At 33.1% G+C, this 11987-nt stretch overlaps 3 protein-coding genes across 3 annotated transcripts in view; all 3 read right to left on the reverse strand.

Moving 5' to 3' along the window:
• Positions 1-1069: 1069 nt before the first annotated feature.
• On the reverse strand, positions 1070-3203 carry LOC107495957 (uncharacterized). The gene is made up of 3 exons (XM_016117151.3): positions 2465-3203; positions 1314-2350; positions 1070-1208 (listed from the first exon to the last, which is right to left on the reverse strand). The coding sequence occupies exons 1-3, from the start codon at positions 3170-3172 to the stop codon at positions 1163-1165; spliced, it is 1791 nt and encodes a 596-aa protein (XP_015972637.1). The 5' UTR covers positions 3173-3203; the 3' UTR covers positions 1070-1162.
• A 3389-nt stretch (positions 3204-6592) lies between these two features.
• On the reverse strand, positions 6593-7818 carry LOC107495921 (uncharacterized; the record flags this gene model as incomplete). Its single annotated transcript, XM_016117132.3, is given in 2 exon segments — positions 6593-7468; positions 7545-7818. Coding segments are annotated over 2 exon segments (1095 nt in total).
• Positions 7819-11745: 3927 nt separating this feature from the next.
• Positions 11746-11987, reverse strand: part of LOC107495946 (uncharacterized) — a 55643-nt gene continuing 55401 nt past the window's right edge. The window contains exon 4 of the mRNA XM_016117146.3: positions 11746-11972. Within this exon, the coding sequence (XP_015972632.2) occupies positions 11850-11972 (123 nt within the window). The 3' untranslated portion in view covers positions 11746-11849. The remainder of the gene's footprint in view (positions 11973-11987) is intronic.

Raw genomic sequence — 11987 nt, forward strand, 5'->3', positions numbered from 1 at the left:
TCTTAGAATATTATTAATTTGTAATAATATATATATATACTAGTCGATACCCGCTGCATTTGCACAGTTTTTCTATATATGATATGGAAGATAAATAATTTGATATTTCAAATTTTCAATTAAAATGAGCAAACATAATTAGTTAAAATAAAACGGACAATTTACTTCAATAAATAAACAAAAAAAAAAAACATAACACAATGCATACATATTAGAAAAACAACGAGTGAAAATTTTTTAATTTATTGAAGATGATATTCACCAAAAGATGTAGTAGAATGTTTAAATATGTAAATTAATTAATAAATGCACGGACAAAATTATAAAATGTAGTTGACATAGAAACTAAGGATTATCAAGTAATCATAAATTAAAACAAAATGCATATTCTCCATCAGAATCTAAAATCGGTATATTACATCCATGAATGTATTCAACTCAATTGGATCATAAGCAATAATTGATGATTGGAAAAATCTTAAACGATTCATCCAAGCAAAACAAAAGTAATAGCAAACACTTCTCATTCAAGGTATGTAATATTATTCAGCTTCTCTTTCTCATCAATGGCATGCAAGCTTGTTGAATAGAAATATTAAATGTTGCTTCTAATTTCTTTCTATCTAATAGATAGTGGCATACTATAAAGTACAGATACTTTGTTGAGTTGCTGTACAAATACTCATTCGACACGTGTGTCTATCGTGTCCAACCGTATTTTAATAAAAAATAAAAAATTATTCTTCGGACATATTTAGACACACTTAAATACCATCACATATTAGCGTGTTCAGCCTTATTTTTAACATGTATTCTTAAAATGAGTTTAGAAATAATATATATTATTGTTTATTAAAACAAAAAATATTTTAAATACTTTTATATAGTTAAAAGAAGACATTAAAAATAATTAAAAAATTATTTTATATTTTAATATCAATAAAAAATATATTGTAATTTATTTAAAAAATACTTTATATTTTATATATATATATATACAGTGTCTCTGTGTCTTATAAGATTTTAAAATTCGTATATCTGTGTATCCCGTGTCTTATAAGTTTAAAAGTTTAAGTCAAAAGTTATTGTTAGCGGTCATTAACGATAAAATTCTAATAAGTTCAAGGAAACACATTCCAAATGGCTACCACAACAACAACAACTAAGCTACATTCTTCCCTTCAATGTCTTCGTCTCCAACAGCAAACCTGTTCAAAGGGTTAAAAGTAAACAAGGAAAGTTCAATGGATAGGTTCAGGAAGTTTGAGACAGTATAATATAAGCAAAGAAGATAGAGAAAGGCGCATGCTCACATGTGGAGTTGGGTATAGGGACCAAGTTTTAAATCACCCTTGGATTCAACCTCAGCAGAAAAAATACCATCAATTTGGAGCTTTACTCTCGCATAAGGAACAAAGTCAGGAAGATCATAGTCTAGACATAGTTCCATGAAGATATAGACCAGACATTCTTTCCGGGTGCAATGACAACAGAAAACATGCAACACCAGCAGAGTATCATCAAGACCACTTATATGCAGATCTGCCAAGACGATCTTCTTAGACAAGTCGTACACGTACCAAGTAGCGGCGAAATCAATAATGAGTAGATAATCAGTGGATCCCAAGCGAAGGAGTTTCCTAGGAACGTACACATCATCACGAATTGGCGGAAACCGGCACTCTATGGGTTTCCAGATGTTTGCTTCAACATCATATGACATGAGTGATTGTTGCCCATCATCAAAAAAATATAAGAAAAGGAGGGTCTTGCGATTCTTAGTGCTGTTGTCCTTCCACAGAAAATAACATTTAAGATCCATATATCCTTGAAAAAAGTCCTTATAAGTCACTTCCCTTCTATCCCAGTAATCTGATTTTGGGTCGTAGATCTCAACCCAATCAGCCCCAAAGATTAACAACTTGCCATCGTATGGGACTACTAAAGTTCCGTTCTTGAATGTGTTACCACGTATACTCGAAATCCAAGTAGAGCCATCATTCTCGAGGCACCACAAATTTTTGGGGTAATAAACGTCCGAGCCTACCAGATATTTTTTTGGAAGAATCCAATGCACCGTACCACCTGCGAAGTACAAGACACCACCAACGGAACAGAATCCTAGATGCATTGGTAACCTTTTATCAACTCTTATACTTTTGGCAAGAGGCCATTGAGGAGCAACAGGATCTGCTTCTTCAAGATCAACAGAGCCATCCTTCATCAAGTTCGCCTCAGTGACAGTTAACATCCTGCGTGTGTAGGTCCTATATACCCCTTTCTCAACATTTTCCACAAAAACATAGAATCGCTGCGGCATGAGTAGCTTTGGATCGGAACAAGAAACATCCTGAAATTTGGGAAACAACTATATTATCCAAGATAATATTAAATCAAGAATTAGTTTAGAACAATTAACTGATTCAATTGGCAGGTGTGTTGATAAGAGGATGCAGAAACCGACCTCAGGTTCAGATTCCTCACACTTGCCATCAGACACTGCATCTTCCAAAACTGCACCTTTCAAAATCCCAACAGCCCTTTGCCACCAGTTGTCAAAATCAAAATCATTGTTGAATTGAGTAGCGTGACCCAAATCCCTAATGTGATTGGCGGCTTTAGCCATCAAATTCTTGCCATCTTCGGAAAACCTACCGACCACACCAAACGCACTGAAAGTGCAAGCCTTCACAGCAAACACTTCACCCTCAAAGCTCCTTACTCTCTCCTTGAGCCACTTGGCGAACTCCTCTGCTGCGCTACGTAGGATGATGTCTTTCGTGACGATAGGCCATCGTAGCGGATATCGGTTCCAATGTTCCGCAGTTGAAGCAACGATAAGGACGAGGTTCTCCTTGGCTAGGTCTTCGGGTTCGTAATCAACCGTATCTACGAGATCTAAAATAATACGGTTTGAGGCTAACATATCGCGTAGCTGCTGCGCCAGGGCTTTTGACGTTCTGATTTGGGAAACGAATAGGATCTTACCACATGGACATTCGCGTTCGGATGGTGGACAGAGCGTTGTAATGTGGGGGCTTTGAAGGAGGCTCTTGCGGCGACCCTTGTACATTGACAACATGATTAGGACACCAGCTGAGGCGGCAACCGCGGTGGATAAGAGAGAGGATACCGTCATATCCACCGGTAACGAAGAAAACGGAAGTTTCATTATTGGCTTTTCTTTTCCGTGTTAGGGTTTTTTTTTTGGGAACGAGGAATCAAAGAGACTCATGCACGCAGAAGATAACTACAATGCCTGCACTCTATTTTAATAATAAATACTAATATAATAAATGCCTGCACTCTATTTTAATAATAAATACTAATATAACAAAGGGTAGTGCTAGGGAGCCAATAACCTAAGTGTATAATGTGTATTTTATAAAAAAGTAAAAGTAATTTTATGTTTGAATATCTCATGTAAAAAGGTCTTTTATCTATCAATTATGTTTGGGTATAAAAATATAAAAATATTTTTTGTTCATTTATTACATGAAAAACATCTTTTTTTTAAAGAAAAAAGATCTTTTAAAAAAAGACGTAAATTACAACTTCTCAAAAAATATCCTTTTTTTTATTTTACTAATGTTTTTATTTTTACTACTAAAAATTTGTCAAATATATTAAAAAATAAAAAAAAATCTTTTTTTTTTAAAAAAGATATTTTTTAATAAAATAATGGCGCCCAAACAGAGTTATGCATCTATTTTACACTATCCATAAGTAATTCAGTGACCAAGATTTCCCTCCTCTCAAGCAGCATAAACATAACTAGAGCGAACAACCATTAAAGGAATTCGGACTGATCTTCCATTTCCTAAAAATCCTAAACCTCAGAATCAACACCTTATGACCACAAGAGCCAAAGCTGGCATTACAAAACCAAAAACATTCTTATCCACTGGACCACTGCCTCTTCAACTTACATTGATGATGGTCATCTGCTACCCAAAAATGTTACTCGAGCAATGAAATCTATAGAGTGGAAACTAGCTATGATTAAAGAATTTAATGCGTTGCAAAGAAACAAGACATGGGACGTAGTTATTCCACCACCAAATGCTGTAGTTACAAGACAATGTTTGGTACAGCATGTGCATAGAACCTTTTTTTTAGTTTGTTCATAATACTAAATTGTATAAAATTTTCAACTGTTTATTATTAATGTTTTGATAAGGAGACCCGATTAAAAATTTAAAATATAGGACTTCAATTTGTTTACTCATTTTCTTATTTTAAATTGATTTAATTGTTGTTTATCATATTGCCTTAACGTAATTTAATATCTTGCTCGTACTTTTTATGACTCTTTAAACCAATGAGAACACAAATTGCTTGAATATTAATTATAAGTATATTTGAATTTCTTTAATAGTGTGGTTATGGATGAATATATTGGTAATTGGTAGTGATACTGCCATTGACAAAAGTGAATCCATTAAGACCTTCTTGATGCAACTCTCAAAGTATGCTATTTTATTCTCTATTTTGGTTTTGAGTGTGGCTAACTTTAGTGTTAAGTAGAGTTTTCTCATTTAATATTTTTAAATTGAAGCTTACATTTCCAAGAGTTTCTTTTAATATATAGATTAATCTCTACATAAAAGTGTTTTGCACTTATAAGCTTTACAAGTCTGAAGAGAACGAAATCCCCTAAACGCTGCTTATGTTACATATCTCTTTAACAGACTTTTAAATCAATCCAAATCAATTAACGCGTGCCTCTTTAACAGATCCTCCAATTATTTCACTTTTAAAGTTCTAATTGAAAAAAATCCCACATCTTGCTCAAAAGATGATAATTTTTTTATTTTTTAATCACTACTTTTAAAAAAAAGTCTTTGCTATGCAGGTATAATTGCTGAAGTAATTACATTTTGGCAATTGTTTTACAACTTATTGACAAATTTATTTTCTACTTCCGTTATCAAATTTGAAATATTTGTCCATTTATGTTTTTTTTTTAATAAATGCATATGATCTAATAATCTGTTTTTAATTTTTTATATGAATCTGATTTATATATAATTTGAAAAACATAATTTGATAAAACGATTTTAAATACATAACTAATTAAAATGATTTGAAAGAAAAAAAATATTTTGACTTTCTAAAAATAATTTCAGTTCGATAAAATGACTCTAAATATTATTAAAATATACTTTAAATAGAATAAGTTTGTTTCAATAAAATGTAAATTGCTATATCCATATGAATTATTCAATTTAAAATATTCTAAAACAAAAAGTAAAACAAACACAAAGTTAATACATGATTTATTAAGTAGATAAATTTCCTTTTAATGTTAAATATGTGTATATATAATTGAATCTAATTCATCAGTTATTTTAGTTGTATAGGTTAATATTTCTCCATTTTCTAACCATTTATTCACCAAAGTTCTAGTATCAACCAACAAAGTTCCAACATCCAATTTAAAAAAGTAAATTAGTTAATTCCTAGAGTTTTCCTCTACGGTAATGTTCTAAAAGCTCAAGTTCTCCAATGCCAAATTTGGTGCCTCAGGTTGCGGCATTGGCCACAAGATTTCCATCCTTAATCTTGACGGGGCTAACCTCAGAGAGAAGGTCCAAGGGTGTGTTTGGCAACCACGTTCAAAAAGAAAAAGTACGTTTAGATATCTTGAAAGCTGTAATTTTTGGTTTGACAAATTTTTGGATCATGAACGCAGAAGTGATTTTGCATTCAAAACCACGTTTTCAAGAAGCAACAATTTTAAGCTTCTGCGTTTCACCAACGGGCTTTTAGCCATCAATACTCAATCTTTATTTATCTTTTACCAATTTTATCCTTTATGCATACTATTGTATTATTTATATTATTTTTGTTTATATGAACTATCTTTTTCTATTATTTACTATTTTTTTATTAATTATTTATTTGATATTATACACTTTTATAATTATAATTTTTTTGTATTATTTTTATTTTTTTTAATGTAATATATTGATCCTATTAAGAAAGTAAATTAAACAAAAATTAATTGTAAATAATAATAATAAAAAATTATAACATACTAAAAAAGAGTACTAAGAGTACTAAAAATATACTATATAAAAAATATCATAAAAATTTTTTTGATTTATTTCAATTACTACCAAGATAAATATTTAATTTTTTTTATTATTCTTAGTACTCTCTAAAATTTATATTTTGTTAGTTTTAATTTAAAATATATTTTTCCAATCTTTATATATTATTTTTATTTTAATGTATAAATATTAATTTTATCATAGAATTAATTAATAAGATTTATTCAAATATCTAAATTAAAATGATAAGATAATATACAAAAATTATTTAAGTTGGTGTCTATTTTAGTAATTTTTTATCTAAAAGTGATTTTGAATAGTATAACCCAAATAATATTTATTTTACTATAATCAATTTTAATATAAAAATTGCCAAACATAAATCACATTAACACAAACTTATTTTTCATCAAAAATAAGTTTACAAAATCACTTTTATGTAAACTCTCGTTTACAAACTGAAATCCAAAACACACTAAATCTGTCAAACTTGTTATTGAACGAAGTGTCACATAATGACACAGTACACTTAAAATCTATAGATGTAAATATTTTATACCATCTAGATCGCAGGAGAGAGCAATGTGGGTGCAGAGGGCTCCCAGGTTGAAGAGAACAGAGGTCTTCTCCAAATGGATGTTATGCTGAGAAGAGTGCTGTTGAGGGTTGATGGCATTGTACCAAACAAAGATAGGCGGGTTGGGTGAGGCATTCATAGGGAAGACAGGCTCAATCATGCAAAGGCATTTGTAATAACGCATGAGGCAGTCACGGCGAAGGGGTGGCGAAAGGTCATCACGCAGCATCTGATTGCGCAATTTGTGTACCATTGCGACAAGGCCTTCTACTCTCTTTGCCATGCTCTCAGAGTATTTGAGGACAAAGTAACTGCGCAGGGACTCATAGAGATTCAAGGACTCGCTCTTCTTCAAAGGAAGGAATGCAAGAATATCTGACGATGAAGAAGACAAGGAAGATTGGAGGATTGCCGAATTTGTTGGATAAGGAGGAGGCATGTCCCATGGGTAAGCCACCAGCTTTCCATACTTCATCATCTTGAAAGGATTGTACTCCGAGAGGTTGAGGTCAATGTACGTTTGTTTTCGTGTTCGTTTTCGTTCTCCGTACATCAGCTTGTGTTTCTTCGAGGGCCTGCAGCAAATCCCTCTAACTATTATCTCAGGGATACATTCTGCATCATGATCAAGAGCACAAGATTCGACCTTTGAGTATACTCCAGGTCGCTCGGATTCGGGTAGGATGGATGATTGCCTCTGACGAGCCTCTGCCTGAAAGAATGTGGCCTTCTGGTAAAGATGAGTTACCCAGGTTGGGTCAAAAGAGCGGACATGTTTCCGTGCAGCCGAATCAGTAGGTATCAGTGCATATGCTCTACGATAAAGCTTATAAACCTAAACATCATCATCATCAATTCATCATCATTAGAATGAAGAATAAATGTAAAATCAATCAAGAGTGAAGACTGACCGATATAAACGATAGGGCACATCGGTGTTGTTGGAGAGCGTAACTGGCGTCGTTGTTGTTCAGTTCTTCCCGTAATTCGAGCTCGGAAGCCTGAGCGGAGAAGAGGAGGTGCAGAAACTCCGCGAAGACGAGAGTCAAATCGAGGGTGGCGACCACGTCCTTGGCAAAAACCTGCCAGAGTTGGAGGAAGAAATTGGCGGAAACTTTGAAGGCTTCCATTGCAAGGTGACGGCCAAGGGCGGTGGTACGGTCGCAGGAGGCAGCAATCTGGCTGTAGATGGCTCCGAGGTTGAAGACAACTGCGGCCTTCTCCAATTGGATGGCGCTGCGCTGTGAGGAGACCCCATCCTGATGGTCAGGGTTGAAGGCATCGTACCAGACAAAGAGAATGGGGTCGGCGTCGGAGGAGAGAGAGGGGAAGAGTGACTCAACCATGGAAAGGCATTTGAAGTAGTGGAGGAGGCATTCACGTTGCATGGGAAGGGAGAGGTCCGCTCTACGCTCCACCATGTCCCGGCGGCATTTGTTTAGGGTTTGGAGAACGCTTTCAACTTTTTGTGCATCGCCCTCCGAGTATTTTGAGGCTACCAACTTACGTAACGGCAGGTACAGCTCCACCGGATCAGTCTTCTTCAGTGGGATTGACAGCACCCGATCATTGTTGTTCATGGCGTCGTCGAATTATGATACGATTAGGAATCACTGAAATGGAATTGGTGGCGGCGTCCAATGATACAATTAGGAATCTCAGAATTGGAATTTGTGTTGCAAATTCGGAAATTCCACATTCCTCCTCTCGTCCGGGGGATTTTTTATTTTTTATTTTTTATTTTTTAAATTATAAAATTTAAAATTTGGATAAGATAAAACAAACCTCCAATTCATTCTCTCTTTTAAGTTTTAACTTTGCCGCATAAAAGAGTCTCTTGCAACAAAAATTTTGAGCCTAAAAAATTTAAATATAAAAGTAAGATGTGTGATATATTTTAGTGTTATAATTTTTTGGTATTTTTTAAAATTGTGAGAGGTATACAAATTGGACTCTTCTATTTATGTACTTCTTATAAATTGAAAGATCCAATTTTTACCCTGTTAATTAATTCTACATTTTAAAAGAATATCACAGTAAAAAATTGAAACTTTTATATTGAGGCTAAGAAGTTAAGGAGACGTAACCTACCTCAAATCTGATGAGTGTTGACAAATCAAGTTTGGAATTTATTAAGGATAAATGATAGGCTTTTCACTACCTGAATGATCCAACCGGTCGATAATCAATTCCTCTGCATTTCCCCTGTTTTCATTCCATAATCCTTCTGCACCAAACGGAGTGCATGCACTAAGCTTTAAAATTATTGACATCAAGTGTAACTTCCACAAATTGCAGTAAAGCAGGTACTGATTTAGAAACGCAAGGCTTGGATTCGTGTGGCATTCGTTGTTCAAATGCAACCATTTCTAGTTTTCTACAGAGAATAAGTCATCTTCTGAAGTGGATAAGCAGTTGAGCAAGTATCAATGCCATGAAGCTTGCAAGGATGTTGTCCCGATTCATCAAGTTAGTGAAAATCTAATAAATATCTTCATTCTTCACTCAATTCTATTCTTTACCAAATAAATTTTTGGAAGTGTCACATCCCACAGCATCTATAAAAAGATACATTTGAAAAACCAAAAGCTCGTGAGCTTTCATCATTTTTTTGTGTGTTTTATAAGTCAAAAGTATTCAATGAATCTAAACTCACCATGGTAACCTTTTCTTGAGTACTTTAGTCTCTATTTTATTTGTTTATTTTCTTAGTTTTCTATTGTAATAAGATTTACGTTTAATGTGTCGAGCTCTCTTAGTTTTACTTGTATAGTTGCATGTTACACAAGTGCTTAAACCTGGTGTCAATAGGATTGCTTGCTACACAAGGTCGTGTATGTGGTCCTAGTTTATGGTATCTTTTGCTAGGTATAGTAAGATTTGCAATTTCCATGCACTACTTGAACAAATAAATCAGAAATAGACACAATAGATTGTGTTAATAAAGACAAGCGTATAACATAGCGTGTGAAAGAGTGGTGACCACTTTTATATAAATTTTATATAGAAATGGCCCACGTGCAATTTGTACATCGAGGGCCATAAATATTGCACTAAAATTTTTCCTCCATCAAGGGTTTATTCTGTCCATTCTGTTTCTATATTGTTTTTCTTGTTCTATCACTCTCGTTATATTGAGAATGACTAATAAATGAGTTTAAGTATAGACCACCAGTTACAAAGACATGCTTCTTAGATTTCGAGTGTTTCAGTCGAAAAAAGAAAAAAAAATCTCAATCCTGTGAAAATTAAATTCAGGATGATTACCAAATATTTTTAGTCCCTTAGTAAAGCTTAAGCACTAAAGAAGATTTTCCAACTTATTCTAAAAGCTGAGATTTTTTGGGTTTTACATTGCTTATCCAAATTTTCACTATAGTAGTCTTAAACCATTAAAGTTCCCTGCTGTTTTCCCGTTCGCCATTAAGAACCATTGTTCACAATAGCTTTTGACATGCGGAATTTGTAATTTCTACATTAGATCAATTACTTGTGTTTCCAAGCTAACTCTTAAGTAAGGACAAAGTGAAACACAAAAATGGAGGCAAACACCAGACAGCAATGAACACTAAGATCAGAAATGGAGGTAGACCTCCTTACAAATGAAAAACGAAAAAAAAAAAAAGTGATTAGTTGTTTTCCCATTAGCTGAGAAAAGACTATTTATGGCCTTCTTCTTCAATATGTTTTCTTAGAATATTATTAATTTGTAATATATATATATATATATATATGAGAAAAGACTGATTTTTTATGATTAATGATTGATGGGTAAGAAGAAACCGCAAAAGATTAAGCAGCTTTCATCAGTAGAAATAGCTGAAGCAGCATCATCATCAAAAGAAGCAATAATAGAGCAACAAGAAGAACAGCTACCTAGGAAAAGAGGAAGACCAAAGAAGATTATTGTGAAAATGGAAGGTGGTGGTGGTGGTGGTGATGTGGAAGAGAGAAAAGCACAAGCAAGCATGGATATTATTATTAGCTCATCATCAATGGAACAAGAACAAGGTAAATAGAACAAAGAAGAAGAAGCACAAGTTCCTAAAGGAGGGGTGGTGGTTCCTTCTAGAAGCTGAGCTGAGCTAGGAGGAAAAGCAAACCAAGAAAGAGCAGTTAGCAGTTAGTTTATGTATTATACATGATTATTATCTATAATTTATGATACTTAGTTCTTTTCTTTAATTCAAAAAAAAAAAGATTGGTTCAATGGATAGTTATGTTTAGTTTTTTTAGGGATGATATCAAAAAGTGATATTATTATTGGAAATTAAACAAGAAGTTTCAGTTATCAAGACCAAACTCCTCTTCAAATATATATATATTGAAGATTAATCTTTATCTATCTTGGAGGGTTCATAAGTATTCTAATCCTTGTTTGAATCATATATTATGTTATAGCCTATGAGTTCATAAATCTTATTAGCTGTAACTTTAATTGAAAACATGAACTTGAATGCTATATTTGAGGTTAACATCAAATTTATTGGGGTGGTGATGTTCCTCAAATGCTTTAATTTGAACTATCAATTACTTTGTGCATATATAATGATATATTGTGGTATATATTTTCTTAAATCTTTCAAACATGTCTTTTTCTTTATATTTATATCTGATTACTACCATGTCTTGGCCTCATTAGTTTGATGTTTGCATACATATTAATAATTGATTATGGGGATTCAATTTGATTGCTACTAGTGTCAATTCTTGGAATCATCTTCAAAATATTTAAATATTACTTATATATATATATAGACACAAACAGACACACACACACTTTATGATTGTTTTAGTTTCTTGTCTTTGAGGGATGATTGATTACAAAATAATATATATGAGAACTTGAGGAAAGTAGAGAGAAATTATCAATTGAAATTAAAGAAGAGAGAGGATATGAATATATATTTTTGGTTAGGCAGGGTTGGCCCTACAATATAAAACATGATAATATTTCATTCTATCATAAGTCATATCTATAACAGATCATTTAATTCTCATATAATACAACATTGCATAATATATTATATCCAATAAGGACATATGGTATATGTATTAAGGCTTAAATATATAGTACGAGAAATATGAAAGTAATGAAGAACTCAGAAATTGATTGAAGTTTTAATTGTGTAATTCTCAGTTTATCAATTCTTATGCACATAGGGGTTTGAGAGAAATTTGTAAAGAAAAAACACTGTGCCAACTAAAGCTTTTCTCTACGGTAATGCTACAGTTGTTGTGTCTCCTGCAAGCTCATGTTCTCCAATGCCAAATTTGGTGCCCTCTAAGGTTGCGGCATTGGCCACAAGATTTCCATCCTTAATCTTGACGGGGCTAACCTCAGAGAGAAGGTC

The sequence above is a fragment of the Arachis duranensis genome, chromosome 6 (assembly GCF_000817695.3).
Source record: "Arachis duranensis cultivar V14167 chromosome 6, aradu.V14167.gnm2.J7QH, whole genome shotgun sequence".
NCBI classification, from domain to species: Eukaryota; Viridiplantae; Streptophyta; class Magnoliopsida; order Fabales; family Fabaceae; genus Arachis; species Arachis duranensis.